General features: G+C 39.7%; 1 protein-coding gene across 11 annotated transcripts in view; it reads left to right on the top strand.

Annotated features, from left to right (window-relative positions):
* BRAF (B-Raf proto-oncogene, serine/threonine kinase) overlaps positions 1 to 17,475 on the top strand; it is a 202,101-nt gene that overhangs the window by 2,795 nt on the left and 181,831 nt on the right. For 2 of the 11 annotated variants that reach the window (XR_013415648.1, XM_077997568.1), the window contains exon 2: positions 13,551 to 13,608. The exons of the other annotated variants lie outside the window; for them this stretch is intronic. Coding sequence is in view for 1 of the 2 variants with exons in the window: in XM_077997568.1 (XP_077853694.1) it covers positions 13,606 to 13,608 (3 nt within the window). In the remaining variant the exon portion in view is untranslated. The remainder of the gene's footprint in view (positions 1 to 13,550; positions 13,609 to 17,475) is intronic. 11 annotated transcript variants of the gene reach the window in all.

The raw sequence follows: 17,475 nt of genomic DNA, 5'->3' as shown, positions 1-17,475 counted from the left end.
CAGTAGTTTTTCTTCTACATTTTCTTCTGAACTGATAATAAATGTATTTGGCTGGGAGGGTGACATATGATTAAAAAATGTATGTCTTGAATGTAGATATCAATATTACAGATGATAAAATAAATTCCTCCAAGAAATAATTTTAAATTTGAAGTTGATATTTGGTGGAAACTGAAATGTGCTGTGGTCTTTTATTTGAAGTCTCTCTTATATACACTTAAAGGCATCTCTTACTGTAAATTACATGGAAAGAATGAAAAGGTTTGCTTGTGTGTAATGACACATTTTAGTCTGAAGATTTATTTTACCTAACAGTAAAATGTAGGTGTTTTTTTTTTTAAATAAAAGTTTCTATTAAAACTTTTAATAGAAAACTCCTGACCTCTATTAAAACTTTCAATAGGGGAAAATTTCAGCTAAATAAAAGGTCTAATTTCAAAGGGAAAGCAAGTTCATTGTCAAAAATTAGAAAAATATAAGTACAAAAAGTAAAAAATCATCAGTAATTTTGCCACTAAGATATTATTACTATAGGCATTTTGGTGTATTCCATCTGTTCTTTTTTAATGCTTGTATAACACAATGTAGTTTTGTATTTTTAAAAAACTTAAAGCAAAACTTTCTGTGTATTATTAGATACACTGTGATTTATTTAACCGATCATCGTTTTGGGGTGTTAGGTTGTTTTTAATTTTTTACTGCTATCAAACATCTTGAACATAGGATGTAGATTTTAGTCTTTAAAATATGTTGGGGAATGAACAAATTTCATGTCCTGTATTTGTAGTATTAATACTTTGTAGGTGCTCAAAATAGAATATTCTGGTAAATGACAGGTGCTTATTAAATATTTATCAAATGAATGTACTTATACTTTTGGCATTAAACATTTACATCTGACCATTTATATTTACCTGATGTTTTTTTCTATGGCCATATGGTATGATATAGTATATGGTATAAAATAACCATATGGTGTAATAAATACTTTTTTTTAAGTGTGATACCAGAGTGATATTTATTAACTGTTTTTCTTGTGCTGTTTCTGTAGAAGGGAGCTTCTTACAATTGCATTACAGTTATTATTTTATTACGTTCTGTTTTCAAGATCTCTGATCATCAATCTTAAACTGTTTAATTATCATAATATATTGACTAGGGAATATTCTGGGATGGAATCTCCTTTATAATGAGGTCCACTGCATTAAAAATACATCTTTGTGAACCACACCAGGTTGGATTGCATCATAACCCTGAAAAGTGATATTCTCATTAATGTAGGTGTTGTGCAGTTTTGGCTATTGTTGTTAAGACTTATCCAGATACATTCACAGGTGCCCTTTTGGCAAAAATCATAAAATAGTTGTTTGTCTTTCGTATTTCTAGGGTTCCCTTTCTGTATTCTTTTCTCTCTCATTATTTACTGAACTGCCTTCTTTAGGCATCCACTCCTTTTTCTGTTTAGAATATTATCTGTCAGTCATTTTGTATGTTGGCCATTAAAGGAATCAATTGTCAGTAAACAGCTAAGAAAGGAATGTTGGACTGGGTGCTTGAATCCTTGAATGTAGTAAATGTGAGTGAGTGCAAACTTGATTTAATTGTACATGTATTTGGGTAATAGGCCAGAAAAATTACATTAGGTTAACAGGCTAGAACAATCTGACTTTTCTTGTTTTTCTATCCCTTACTTTCTTGATTAGGATGAATAGAAGGTGGATCTGGATATAGCACCTGGAAATCTATGTTCCATGAGTGATGGGGAAGAGAGGGAGGGAATAGGTTCCTTTGTTTTTTGGCATTTTCTAAGACCTGATGCCCACCTTGTCAGAGAATGCGATTACTACTTTTGTGTTCTTCCTTTTCCCTTTTTCTCCCAACTATGAAGTTGTTTTCTCTTTCAGAACTGCAGAAGTACGTTTTGTTTCTTTGACACTTTGATATTGTTAATTTAGCTGAATACCTAGTGAACATTCTGTGTCATACTCCCCTTGTTTTATGAAATCCAGCATGGTCTAATCTTTACATTTCTGCCTCATATTGTCCTTAAGATAAGCCTTTTTTTGTCAGTAGCTCTTACTAGATTTTGTCTTCATCAGAAGTTAAATTGTTTTAAGTCCTTTACTCATTCTTTTTGTCTATTTTAATGTACATTGGTTATTCTGTAAAGTCAGATGTGGCAGTAGGGCTGAGTGTGGTGGCTCACACCTGTAGTCCCAGCTACTTGGGAAGCTGAGATGGGAGGATCACTTGAGCCCCGAAGTTCGAGACTGCAGTGAGCTATGATTGTGCCACTGCACTCTAGCCTGGCGACAGAGTGAGACGCTGCCTCAACAACAACAACAACAACAACAACAGCAAAAAAAGCTTGGTTGTAGAACTTCTGAATTCAAAATAGGTGGGCCTCTTTGGGAGCTTTTCTGTTTTTAAGGTGTTAAGTAGTGCTTTTTAAAATCATAGGGTTATAGATAACTTCATGTTAGTATAAGAAGAAAAATATAGCCTCATTTGTTCCATTTCTTTCTTAAATTTTTTGTTTTTATTGCCTTGTTTTTATTTTTCAATTTCAATTTTTCCGACCTAAATCACTAACATACTTAATTAGCATGGTAATCAGAAGAAACTCTTTAATACAGTCTCCACCCGAACATTAAGCAGTTTTTTTTCCCCTCTACCCTCTGAGATTACTTTTGTGTCCATGTTTTCTCTTGGGCTTAAGAAACAAACAAACAAACAAACAAACAAAAAAACTGTTATTCCTTCCCGTATAAAGACTATACATATAGAGGGAATTTGATGCCCAGTACTACTTTTTCTGGGCCCTGGTGATATAGAATATAAAAATTGATACAGAATATAAAAATTGCTTTGAACTCAATTAACTTTATATCTTCTGGAAGCTCTGTAACATCAAATAAAACATCGTTTTCATTCTTGTAATGTAGCTGCAGTTTCTGACAGCACTTTTGGGACAAATGTACTATGGGACGGTGGTTTTCAAATTACGCCAGAGCTCTATGAGAAATTTTCAAAAGCATTCTATCGCTGTAAAGAATAATTTTTTTTTTTTTTTTTTTTGAGACGGTGTCTCGCTTTGTCACCCAGGCTGCAGTGCAGTGGCGCTATCTCGGCTCACTGCAAAGCTCTGCCTCCCGGGTTCACGCCATTCTCCTGCCTAGCTTAGAGTACAGGCGCCTGCCACCACGCCCGGCTAATTTTTTGTATTTTTAGTAGAGATGGGGTTTCACCGTGTTAGCCAGGATGGTCTTGATCTCCTGACCTCGTGATCTGCCCGCCTCGGCCTCCCAAAGTGCTGGGATTACAGGCATGAGCCGCTGCGCCCGGCGAGAATAAAAATTTTAAATTGCACTAATACATATGTGAAACTGTTGTTGTCTGTTTTGTACTTTCTACATCTTCATCTGTAATAGTACCTGGCACATAGGTACTAAAATATTTGGTGAAAGAATTAGTGAATAAAGCCTTACTAGATATGAGGTGATCTGATTTTCTATAATGTTCTATTCTTTTTTTGTGCCAGTCATAAAATCAGCTTATTAAATTGACAACCAAATTGGCTGCAACAGGCAGTTTGAAAAACACTGTTTTGGGGTTTCAAGGACCTTCTTCAGAGGTTACTGCAGGGTTCTGTTTAGTGCCTCCATACCAGGGGTCCCCAACCCCTGGGCCACAGCCTTGTACCTACCAGTCCGTGACCTGTTAGGAACCTGACTACACAGCAGGAGGTAAGTGGCAGGCAAGTGAGCATTACACCTCCTGTCAGATCAGCGGCAGAAGCATGAACCCTATCAAACTGTGAGGGATCTAGGTTGTATGCTCCTTATGAGAATCTAGTTGTGTGCTCCTTATGAGAATCTAATGCCTGATGATCTGAGGTGGAACTGTTTCATCCTGAAACCCCCTGTGCCCCTGTCCATGGAAAAATTGTCTTCCATGAAACTGGTCACTGGTCCCAAAAAGGTTGGGGAGTGCTGCTCTATACCATAACTATTGAAGTTCTTCATTTATCTGCTTTACATGTTAGTTTCCTTGAAAAAAGAGTTTTATGGCTGTAAAAATTTTAGAGCTACTATGTATGGAAGAGAGGTTTGTGCTGGCATAAATCTTCTCGGGTATCATCTGTGTAGAAAATTTCAACAACTTGTATCTAAGGCAGAGGTCAGCAATCTTAAGGGCCAGATGGCAAATATTTTAGGCATTGTGGGACATACAGTCCCTCTCACAATTCTTCAACAATGCTGTTGTAGCTCAGAAGTAGCTAATAGACAATATTTAAACAAATGAGTTTGACTGGGTTCCAGTAGTCATTTTCAGGACACTGAAATTTGAATTTTATATCATTTTCATGTGTCATGAAAATCTTCTTTTGTTTTTTTTCAACCACTTAAACATGTAGAAATTATTCTCAGCTTGTGAGCTATACAAAAGCAGATAGTTGGCCAGTTCATGGGCTGAACTGTTCTGACTCCTGGTCTAAGGGAGACTACATATATTATATTAGAAGTTCTGAAAGTAAGTTGTAGGTTAGAGGTCTACAGAAAGTTCGTAATTGCTACACAAAATTTATTTATTTGAGAGAGAGAGAGTGGTGGAGTTTTCATTGTATTGCCCAGGCTGGACTTGAACTCTGGGCTCAAGCAATCTTCCATACTCAGCCTCCCAAGTAGCTAGGACTACAGACATGCACCAAGCCCAGCTCCTAGTTCCTCTTTGCACTCAATTTCATCTTCTACCCTCAGCCCCTGGCAAACACTGGTCTGATCTCTAGTTGTGCCCTTTCCAGAAAGTCTTATACATGGAGTCATATAAAAGTCACATCAGTGGTTCGGGGCACGGTGGCTCAAGCCTGTAATCTCGGCACTTTGGGCCGAGGAGGGCAGATCACCTGGGGTCAGGAGTTCGAGACTGGCCTGGCCAACATAGTGAAACCTCCTCTCTACTAAAAATATAAAAATTAGCTGAGCATGGTAGTGGGCACCTGCAATCCCAGCTACTCGGGAGGCTGAGGCAGGAGAATCACTTGAACCCATGAGAGGGAGGTTATAGCGAGCCGAGATCGCGCCATTGCACTCCAGCAATTGTGAAGCAGTGGGTAAGGTTCATTCATTATTTTACATATGGATGTCCAATTGTTTCACATTTATCAGAAAGACTAACCTTTTTGTTTTGAATTATCTTGGCACTTTTATTGAAATCAATTGCTTATGCTTGTGAGTTTTGGATTCTACTGTTTTATTGATCTGTATGTGTTTTCTTAGGCTAATACCCTACTACCTTAATTACCATAGCTTTATAGTTAAATTTAAAATTAGGTAGGTCCAGTTGAGAAGATTTTTAGAACTTTGACTTTTTAATTTCTTGCATTATCATACTTTTGGAAGGAGAAGACCCATAATTTTAATCAGATTTTCAAAGGTTTCTTCTACCCTAAAATACTTAAGCCTTCAGTATATAGTTAATATATCTGTATCTTGAATTATGTGATGGTGAGGTTCATGAAAAGTGGCAGGTAAAAGTTGCAACCAAAATTAATTTCCTTATAAGAAATAAAGGAGATATTCTAGTAGGTTGCACAGAAAAGTCAATCACATCCTTTTTACCATGTTGCAAAATTATGAGATGTAATCAAAATGTGTATAGGGGAAAGTGAATATGTTAAGATGTTTATTCACCAGAAAAAGTCACCGGAAGTGTCAATTAGGCCGTGAAAGATACTAGTTTACAATGTGTTATTCTCCATCTTCTTTAGAAGAGTTCTTTCATTTGAAACCTATGTCATGTTCTGTGATGTTTCAGAATTAGTATCTTTATTAATCTTGGAGGCATCATTAAATCATTATGCTTCTGCTAAGGAAAGGCGTATGGAATAGTTGGTCATATTTCTACCTTTTTCAGTGGGGCCCATAGGGCCCCTTTACTTTGTTTTAAATTGCACTGGTAATAGTTTTTTACTGGTTAGCCCAGGGAATGTCCCTACAGTGTAAAATGATGTTTCTCATCATGATTTTCATTTAATAATTTAAAAACAAAGTATCAGGAAACACATGTTTCTAGAGAAGAAGTGTGGAATACCTGACTAGTAGAGGGTCAGGTGACAATTGGGAAGGTAGAAACTGACCAAGCTTTTGATCATGTTGCAAGGAGTATCATTCCAGTTTGATTGGGTCACCCTGCAGAGTTTTTTTTTTTTTTTTTTTTTTTTGAGACAGAGTCTTGCTCTGTCGCCCAGGCTGGAGTGCAGTGACCGAATCTCAGCTCACTGCAAGCTCCGCCTCCCAGGTTTATGCCATTCTCCTGCCTCAGCCTCCCGAGTAGCTGGGACTACAGGCACCCGACACCTAGCCCGGCTAGTTTTTTTGTATTTTTTAGTAGAGACGGGGTTTCACCGTGTTAGCCAGGATGGTCTCGATCTCCTGACCTCGTGACCTGCCCGTCTCGGCCTCCCAAAGTGCTGGGATTACAGGCTTGAGCCACCGCGCCTGGCCCGAGTTTTTTTTTAAAAATCCTTGGGTTTTTTTTTTTTTTTGGAAGAGATGCTGTGTTGCTCAGGCTGGTCTTGAACTCCTGGGCTCAAGCGATCCTTCTGGCCCAGCTTCCCAAAGGGCTGGGATTACAGGCATGAGTCACCGCACCCAGCCTCACCTTGCCGATTTTGAAACTGCACTTCAGGGAGAGTAATACAATATCTTGGCAGACTATTTTTAACTATTGTTCCAAAATTAATGTGTTTTTAAAAAGTAAAAAAGTGCGGATATCTTTAAAAGATACTTTAAGTAGGCCGGGCATGGTGGCTCACGCCTGTAATCCCACAGTTTGGGAGGCCAGTACGGGCGGATCACCTGAGGTCGGGAGTTCAAGACCAATCTGACCAACATGGAGAAACCCCCATCTCTACTAAAAATGCAAAAAATTAGCCGGGCTTGGTGGCGCATGTCTGTAATCCCAGCTACGTGGGAGGCTGAGGCAGGAGAATCACTTGAACCTGGTAGGTAGAGGTTACAGTGAGCCGAGATCGCGCCATTGCACTCCACCCTGGGCAGCAAGAGCAAGCGAAACTCCGTCTCAAAAAACAAAAACAAAAAAACCTTTAATTATATTTAAATTGGGGAATACTTTTGTTTTATGTATTTTCTTGCACTAAATATATAACCTTTAAGTTAATAACACCAGAAAATTTTTACTTTATAGTTTTAGAACTGCTTAATTAAAATAAAATGTTAGGATACTTTGAATTAGTCACTTTCAAGTATTTTAAACAGTTTAATGTACTGCTTGGTGTTGTTTCTCAATTGACTTGATATTTTTAAACTGTATTTTGTACCTTGTACCATTTATTTTGCAAAATAAATTTCTGTTTGGGCTTATAGATGTGCTTTTAATATTAAAGGGGATTATTAGTGTCAGCTGTAAAATTTTAATTAAGTCTTAAGTAGGTATGTTTTTTTTTTTTTCTTTTGAGATGGAGTCTCGCTCTGTCGTCCATGCTGGAGTGCAGTGGCGTGATCTCGGCTCACTGCACCCTCCGCTCCACCCCGGGTTCAAGCGATTCTCCTGCCTCAGCCTCCCGAGTAGCTGGCACTACAGGCACATGCTACCATGTCCGGCTAATTTTTTGTATTTTTGGTAGAGACGGGATTTCACCGTGTTAGCCAGGATGGTCTCGATCTCCTGACCTTGTGATTTGTCCGCCTCGGCCTCCCAAAGTGCTGGGATTACAGGTGTGAGCCACCGTGCCTGGCTGATTATTTTTATAGAGCTCTTGTTAGCCTAATTTCTGGTAATGTTTTATGAAGGTGACTTAATTCCCATCATGAAAATTTCCCATCTTTTCTGTGACTAGCAAGCAGTTATTGCCTTCAGAACTTTTTTTTTTTTTACTGTAAAAAGATAAAGTGCTATTGATAATTACTCCTAAATAACTCAGAACATTTTTTGTTTTACACACATTAATATATACTTCCATGGGAATAGTGTCAGAGAACATCAAATAGGGAAGAGATTATGATTCAGAGTAGTCTTTCTATTCCTATTCTAGAGCCACAGAAAATGTTCATCTTCCTTTAGTTTTTACAAGATTGCCTCTAACATGGATTCTATTCCACTGATATTCTTCCTGCACATGCCTTCTCATACTAACAGTAAGTCACATATCGCAAGTAAGTTTCATTATACATGAGAACTCAGTTGAATGCTTGCCTTTCACTGGCATCTCTTGATCCTCCTCCCCCTCCTTGTGGTGTGCACTGAACTTCTGGTAGGCCACATGTGTTAAGTAGATCATAGGAGTGGTATGAAAATAAAGTGAAATGATGAAAATGTAAAAGCCTTCACAAAATTATAGTGTTTTCTGTTGATTTTTAAGACAAAAGATAAATACTATATATGTAAAAATTTCCTTTTCGAAGTCTTTGTTCTTTTTTTTAGAATGTGCAATAATATGCTTAGCACAGGGCTGTAGTTAACATTTTTGGCAGTTCTTAATGTCGGACTGATGATTGTCCTAGAACTGTTTCAGTGTTAACTACATTCTATTAATGTTACTTTAAAACATTACTTAAAGAAACATGAAGTGGCAACATATTGATTCATGTATTCAGTAAGCAATTCATGGGAAAGAGGTAAACTTTCTTTTTTTTTTTTTTTTCTTTTGAGACGGAGTCTCGCTCTGTCGCCCAGGCTGGAGTGTGGTGGCCGGATCTCAGCTCACTGCAAGCTCCACCTCCCGGGTTTACGCCATTCTCCTGCCTCAGCCTCCCGAGTAGCTGGGACTACAGGCTCTTGCCACCTCACCCGGCTAGTTTTTTTGTATTTTTTTTTAGTAGAGACAGGGTTTAACCATGTTAGCCAGGATGGTCTCGATCTCCTGACCTCGTGATCCACCCACCTTGGCCTCCCAAAGTGCTGGGATTACAGGCTTGAGCCACCGCGCCCGGCTGTAAACTTTCTTAATAACAGTAGAAAGACCTTTCCATTTATATGAAAACTGGTAATTATGACTTGTGTTTTGGTATTTTAAAGCTGTGGTTGGCTGTGCACAGTGGCTCATGCCTGTAATCCCAGCACTTTGGGAGGCTGAGGTGGGTGGATCATGAGGTCAGGAGATAGAGACCATCCTGGCCAACATGGTGAAAACCCCGTCTCCACTAAAAATACAAAAAATTAGCTGGTCGTGGTGGCGCATGCCTGTAGTCCCAGCTACTCTGGAGGCTGAGGCAGGAGAATCGCTTGAACCAAGGAGTCGGAGGTTGCAGTGAACCAAGATCTCGCCACTGCACTCCATCCTGGTGACAGAGCGAGACTCTGTCTCAAAAAAAAAAAAAAAAAGAAAGCTGTGATTAACATTTGTTTTGTCATTCATCCAAAACTACATTGGTGACTTTTGTATTGAGTCATTTCATAGGACAACAGGTATTCATGTATTCAGTAAATATTTGACTTCCTACTATATGCGAGGTAGTGATCTAGGTGCTTGGTAGTACACTTGAAAACAAAACAAAGGTCTCTACCCTTATGTAGCTACTGTCCAGTGGAGGTGTGTGTGTGTGTGTGTGTATATTGGGGGATGGGACTGAGAAACCTTAGACGTACAGAAAGGAAATTATATAGTATGTTCAAAGGTAATAAGTACTATGGAGCAATGAAAGTTAAACAGGTTAGGGCTGGGATGGGGGTAGGTAGCAATTTAAATAGGGAGGTCAGGGTAGGCCTCACCTGAGAAGGGGGCATTTGAACAAAAACTTGAGAAAGGAGGAGGAGGTATTTCAGATAAACCAATTAGTTCAAAGGTTCTGTGTCAGGAATGTGCCTTGCCTATTTAAGAAATAGCAGGAGGCCAAAGTTGCTGGGGCAAGGTAGAAACTAGGAGATCAGGGAAGGATCTCTTTCGGTTATCTAGGCCGTATTGGTGAGAGCAGAAATAATGAGAAGCAGTCAGATTTTGGATGTTTTGAAAGTAGATTCGTCCGGGCGCAGTGGCTCACGCCTGTAATCCCAGCACTTTGGGAGCCAAGGTGGGCAGATTACCCAAGGTGAGGAGTTCGAGACCAACCTGGCCAACATGGTGAAACCTTGTCTCTACTAAAAATACAAAAATTAGCCGGGTGTGGTGGCAGGCACCTGTAATTCCAGCTACTCGGGAGGCTGAGGCAGTAGAATCACTTGAACCTGGGAGGCAGCTGGGAGGCAGAGGTTGCAGTGAGCCGAGATTGTGCCACTGTACTCCAGCATGGACGACAGAGCAAGACTCCTTCTCAAAAAAAAAAAAAAAGAAAAAGAGAAAGTAGATTCAACAGGATTTGTTGATAGATTGGATGTGAGATATGCAAGAAAATGGTGTGAAGGGGGATGGGAAGGGCGCAGATCAGGAATTAAGTTTTGGGCATTCTAAGTTTGAGATATCTATTAGCTGTTTAAGATACTGAGTAAGTAGTTGGATGGATGAGTCAGGAGTTTGGGAGTGAGGCCTTGTGGCAGAGACTCTTCACAGTAATACATGTCTCATTTTCTTTAGATACACATCTAGACACCATTTTCCCTTGCGTTAGGTGTGGTGATGTGATTGAGTGGAATGCGAGCTCATGGAATATGGGCACAAGTGATGTGTGCTAGTACTAGGTCTGGCCCGTGCAAACATCATCCTGTTTTCTCCTTCTGTCAGGCTGGCATCTGGAACTGAGATGATTACTGAAGTATGCTGGAAGCCATGTGTCCAAAAACTCAGCCTAGATTCCTGAATGATCGTGTACATAAGGACCACCCTGTTAACCTGTTCAGATTCCTAGTACTGTTAGATAACTAAGAAATACACTTTGTCATGTTTGTATCCTTTTACCTTTTGCGTGTTATAACCATTAGCCAGCCTTAAATTTGGGCATTTAGATGATACTTAAAGCTGTGAAGCTAATGTGTGCTCATCAAGGGAATGAATGTGGATAGGAAAAAGAAAAGATCCAAAGTTGGAAAAAAGAGGAAGAACCTGAGAGGGAGCAACCAGTGAGGGAGGAAATAAAATGAAGAAAGTTTATTAATAGAGAGTGGTCAGTTGTATAAAATGCTACTGCTAGGTCAAGTAAGGTGAAAACTAAGAATTTATCATTGGAGTTAACAAAGTGGAGGTCCTGGGATTTAGATAAGAGTAGAGCATTGAGGTGAAATATTGAAGGAGATGTTTTGATTGAAGTGATTTTAAGAGAGAAGAGGAGGGGAAGTAAAGATGGTGAGGAATTATCCTGTAAAGAGGAACAGAGAAATGGGGTCAGAGCTAGTGAGGAAAGTGGGGTCAATAAATTTTTAATGATAAGAAAAATAAGGGCATATGATGATAGGAATAAGCCATTAGAGAGTAAAACATTTCAGGAGGGAGAGATAAGAATTGCTGAAGCACTGTCTTAGAAGAGGCAAGAGGGAAAGGGATTTAGTGTATAAATAGGAAGGATTGGCTTTCTGTAGGAGCGTCTATACTTTATGATAATAGGCCATAAAGCAGAGTATGCGGATACAAATGCTGCTAGGAAGGTTGATGTGATAGGTGGAGTCTGTACACATTCTCTTCCAGTTGCTTTGGGTTTTTTCAGTGAGGTAAGACTTGAGGTTATCAGTCGAGAATGAGGATTGGGGATATGTGAAAGTAGCTCCGCAGAAGTATGGGTGCATAAATGAACTGGAAACAAATAGTAAAATTAATGGGCAATTTTTTTCTTTTAAGAGACCGGGGTCTCACTCTGCTACCCAGGCTGGAGTACAGTGGAGTGCAGTGGCACAGTCATAGCTCACTGCAGCCTCCAACTCCTGGGCTCAAGTGATTTTCTCACCTCAGCTTCCCGAGTAGCCAGGACTACAGGCTAATGGCAGTATTAAGTTATTTTATGAGTTGTCTAGACAGCATTATGGGTCTCCTAACTTTCTGGTACTGATCTTCAGATCAGAGTTAAATGTAATTTGCCCAGGCAGTTTAAACGCTCAATGTGAGTCATTTTCATTTGGACTCAAACATGGAATCATTGGGAAATAGAATATTAATTTTTTTTTTTTTTTTTTTTTTTTTTTTTTTTTTTGAGACGGAGTCTCGCTCTGTAGCCCAGGCTGGAGTGCAGTGGCCGGATCTCAGCTCACTGCAAGCTCCGCCTCCCGGGTTCACGCCATTCTCCGGCCTCAGCCTCCCGAGTAGCTGGGACTACAGGCGCTGCCACCTCGCCCGGCTATTTTTTGTATTTCTTAGTAGAGACGGGGTTTCACCGTGTTAGCCAGGATGGTCTCGATCTCCTGACCTCGTGATCCGCCCATCTCGGCCTCCCAAAGTGCTGGGATTACAGGCTTGAGCCACCGCGCCCGGCCTAGAATATTAATTATTACTCCTTCATGAAGTACCTGCCACTATCCTGCCATGAATGTAAGCTAAATTTGGAGCAGTCTGGTAACTACTTTTCTTTTAAAAACATTTTCTTTTTAAAGATACTAAGTATCGAATACTTACTGGTTTTTCTATGTAGAATAACATAATCTCAACATTACTTTCTTTCACTCTCCAAATTTGACTTGTCTTTGTTCATGTTTTTCCTACCACCTGAAATACAGATTTCCTCCCCCTTCCCACCCTCCAAACCTTCCAGACTTAGCTGACCTACTATTTATTCTAGGAAGTTTTTCTTAACCTCTTTCCAAGCCCTAGTTGATGCCTCTGCTTTGTGCTTTTGTAGAAGCCCAGGGTTTACCTTGTTTTGCTGACTGTATTGTATTGTGTTTTTTTTTTGTTGATAGGTATTTGTTTTTCCTCTAGACCTGGACTGTTCAGTCATACTTTCTGTGATGATGGAAACGTTCAGTGTCGTCTTAAAATGGTAGACAGTAGCCATATCTGTGTGGCTACTGTGCACTTAAAATTTGCATAGTAGGACTGAGGAACTACATTTTATTTCATTTTAATTAATTTAAAATTAACTAGTCTCATGGCTAGTGACTGCTTTGATCAGTGCAGTTCCAGACCCCTTCAAAGTCAAGAGTGTGTGGGATTCATACTTATTTTCTCATTGCTTAACAATAGTACAGTCTACTACTTAAATGACCAAATTCTTTTTCAGTACTCTTAGCCTGCATAGTTATAACTCACCTGGAATATGGCAGTTTTCTTCTCTAGATTTCTGTCTTTAACCATAGCTTTTCAGTTTGTTTTCAAGATTATGTTGATTTACACAGCACTGAGTTATTCAGTCCTGTGAAGTTAGCATTTTGGTTGGATGTGGTGGCTGGTGTCTGTAATCCCAGCAATTTGGGAGGCTGAGGCGGGAGAATTGCTTGAAGCCAGGAGTTTGAGATCAGCCTGGGCAACATAGCGAGCCCCTGTCTCTACAAAAAATTAGCTGAGTGTGGTGGCATCCACATGTAGTCCCAGCTACTTGGGAGGCTGAGGGTGGGAGGATTGCTTGAGCACAGTTCACGGCTGCAGTGAGCTATGATCGCACCACTGCACTCCTGCCCGAGTGACAGAACGAGACCCTCTCAATAAAAAAAAGGTTATTTTTTTTCCCCTTTAGGACTGAAAAATTGGGTGTTGCAAGATTACCTCAAGGACTGATCTGAGAACTGGGCATGGTAAGGAAGAAACTCAAGTGGCCAGGCTCTGGTTTGTGGGGGTAGGTGGGCAATTTCTGTTTCAGCCAAAGCAGTTCTACTTCATAAATTAATATATTGGAATTGTGCTTGGGATTTCGTTTGGAGGGGAAAAAAGCCTTATAAACAATAACACTGTTAATTGAAGAGACAAATCATGCATATGGCAGCACGTGATTAAGCACCAAATTGGATGACAGATCAAGAAGACGTGGGAGGTTGTTATGGGTTAGTGAGGTCTTGATGGAAGTTAAGGTTTAGTTTAGGTAGGTAGAAGGAAGACAAAAGGATGTAATAGGCAGCGGGAATAGAATTTGCAAAGAATTGGAGTTGGAAATACGTATGTTAGTTTTGATTAAGAAACAGAATGAGCTGTTTATAGTTGAGCCAATTGTATGAAATAAAATTTGATGAAATTAGATGGGACTGGCTTGTAGAAAATGATAGACTGACAAAAAAATGCACTTTATATTGTATGCAATGGGATGAAATCCTTGGAGGTATTTTGGTTGTTACAAAGATGGAGGAAGAGGACACTATTAGCATTTGATGAGAAAGGATCAGGGAAGTCAGCCATGCCACAATGTTCAGGACAGTTTGCATGTTTAAGAATTATTCCACATCACATGACCTAGAATGACTTTGCTGGACTTTGATGATGTAGGTTTAAAAAAAAAAAGTGATCATATTGATCTGAGCATAGACGGTAACTCCATTTTATGTATGAGGCACTTTGTTGTTGTTGTTGTTTTGAGATGGAGTTTCGCTCTTGTTGCCCAGGCTGGAGTGCAGTGGCACCATCTCGGTTCACTGTAACTGAGGCACCTTTAATATGCACTAAGATTTTCAGGAATTCAGTTACCACAATATTGGAGGAATGTTGAAGTTTTTGTTCAGAACTTTATTGGGGTACTCCACTGCTTTAGAAAATCACGTAATTGATGGCAGTGTCACTTGTGCAGTATTGGTGACCCAGATACTCTTCAGTCTGCAGTTGTAACTGCCACAGTCACAGTGCTTGTTACATATATGTATAAACAACCCTCAATATGTTATTTATTATAGTAATTGCCTAAATATTATAAAATTGCACTAAGGTAGATTATCTCTGAATTATATTTATTTATTTTATTTATTTATTTATTTATTTATTTTTTGTTTATGAGACAGAGTTTTGCTCTTGTTGCCCAGGGTGAAGTACAATGGCACAATCTTGGCTCACCAAAACCTCCGCCTCCCAGGTTCAAGCGATTCTCCTGCCTCAACCTCCCAAGCAGCTGGGATTACAGGCATGCACCACCGTGCCAGCTAATTTTGTATTTTTAGTAGAGACGGGGGTTTTCCATGTTGGTCAGGCTTGTCTCGAACTCCCGACCTTAGGTGATCTGCCCGCCTTGGCCTCCCAAAGTGCTGGGATTACAGGCGTGAACCACTGTGCCCAGCCTCTGAGTTACATTGAAGGATAGTATGGAGAATGTACAAAATAGTTGTTGTAAAAAGGAGAAATTGATTTCTGTTTTCAGTATTGGAGAACTGGGTTATTCAGATGAATCCTTTTGATGAAAACAACTAAAATTCTTGGAAACAGTATTTAAAAAAAAGAAAGAAAGAAAACTTAGAGCAATTACAGAGCTGAAAAGATAGTGGGGAACTGCCAGGCCAAATTGTAGGAATAAACAATAATCCAAATAAATAAGTGGGTTAAGTAGCTTTTGCCCTAAGGGCAGTTGCGAATCTGTATAAGTTGGGCTTTGGTTTTTTTTTGTGGACCATTGGGGTGAAGAGGACAGAAATCAAGGCCTAGAGTTCATCTGAAGTGACAGTCAAAAAGAATAACCTCAATTTTAGATGGGACCCCAATGACTCTATCGTTAGGTTAAGGATGAAACAACTAAACTGTCTACACACTCCCATATCCAGGTGATTGTAGGAAAGGTTGAATGGAGCAGGAAGAGGAAAAGGAAGTTAAGAAAAATAAACCTTTCAAGTTGTGACCACAGTTTTAGTCTTCACAGTGATTTACCTTACAGGTTTGCTGTGTCTGGGTGGTCCAGGGACCCTCCATGATAAATGACCCTCCAGCCATTTATCATGGTTACTGATTTCAGACTAGTATTACTTCCATGGCCTGGCAGATGGAAAGGCAAATCATCTGTGGAGAAAGGCCCTTCATTCCAGGAAATTGCTACCAGTAATTTTTCAAGGACAGTGAACAGTACATTGTCGCAAGTAATCAAACATAGTAAAAATAAAAAAATTAGCAAGCAAAATTACCTGAGATATATATAATATGTAATATATGTGTAGAATTCTTTCAGGAATGTAATTAAAATTTGTGTAGTTTTCTTTATGTACATATACCTAAAAGTAAGTTTTTAAAGAGGAAAAATAATAACCAAGCATGCATCCAGTTGGCACTGTGAATAAAAAGAGAGCGGAAATAGATCTATAAAATCTTCAAATGTTGCAAATATCAGATGGATTTAAAACAATCACTGTTAAATTTAAAGAATTGGAGACAAACTTGAAGAACAAAAGACTCTTATAAAGTGACTTAGGGCCGGGTGCGGTGGCTCACGCCTGTAATCCCAGCACTTTGGGAGGCCAAGGCAGGCGGATTACCTGAGGTCAAGAGTTCAAGACCAGCCTGGCCAACATGGTGAAACCTCGTCTCTACTAAAAATACAAACATTAACGATGTGTGGTGACGCATGCCTGTAATCCCAGCTGCTCAGGAGGCTGAGGCAGGAGAATCACTTGAACCTGGGAGGCGGAGGTTGCAATGAGCCGAGATGGCACCATTGCACTCCAGCCTGGGCTACAAGAGTGAAACTCTGTCTCAAAAAAAAAGAAGTGACTTTGGTACATGCCTGTAATCTCAGTACTTTGGGAGACTGAGGTGGGAGGGTCCCTTGAGGCCAGGAATTTGGGACCAGCTTGAGCCCAGGAGTTTGAGGCTGCAGTGACCTATGATTGTGCCACACTGCACTCCAGCCTAGGCAACAGTATGAGAAACTGTCTCAAAAAAAAGGGAAAAAAAGGAAAAAAAAGTCGGGCACAGTGGCTTACGCCTGTAATCCCAGCACTTTGGGAGGCCAAGGCAGACGGATCATGAGGTCAGGAGATCAAGACCATCCTGGCTAACACGGGGACACCCTGTCTCTACTAAAAGTACAAAAAATTAGCCGGGCGTGGTGGCAGGCACCTGTAGTCCCAGCTACTCGGGAGACTGAGGCAGGAGAATGGCGCGAACCTGGGAGGCGGAGCTTGTAATGAGCTGAGATCGCACCACTGCACTCCAGCCTGGGTGACAGTGCAAGACTGTCTCAAGAAAAAAAAGGGGGGGTAAAAAATCCAACTTAGTAGATTTTCTAAAAACCAAATAGAAGTTCCAGAAGTGAACACTTTACCAAATATACCTAAGAGAAAGGTTTAACAGGTTATACCTAGCTGAAGAAAGAGTTCATTACCTAGAAGACAAGGCAGAAGAAACTGTTTAGAATGTGGCACAGAATAAAAAAGACAGAAAATATTGACGAAAGGTAAAGAGACATGGAAGACAGAGTGAGATCTAGTTTCTTTAATCAGAGCTCTGGAAAGGGAGGAGAAAGACAATGGTACAGAAGTAATATTTCAAAAGACATTTCTGGCTGAAAATTTTGTAGATCCAGTGAGAAACCAGTTGATTGATTTAAGAAGCTTAATGAATTTCTAGCAATATAAATAGAAATCTACACCCAGACAAATCATAGGAAAACTGCATAAACCCAGATACAAGGAGAAAAGTCTTAAAAAAGATGTTTTTCAAAGAAGCAACTATGGACTGATGGTTGACTTGTCAACAGAAAA

The sequence above is a fragment of the Macaca mulatta genome, chromosome 3 (assembly GCF_049350105.2).
Source record: "Macaca mulatta isolate MMU2019108-1 chromosome 3, T2T-MMU8v2.0, whole genome shotgun sequence".
In the NCBI taxonomy this organism is placed as follows: Eukaryota; Metazoa; Chordata; class Mammalia; order Primates; family Cercopithecidae; genus Macaca; species Macaca mulatta.
This window is presented reverse-complemented; position numbering and strand designations above follow the sequence as displayed.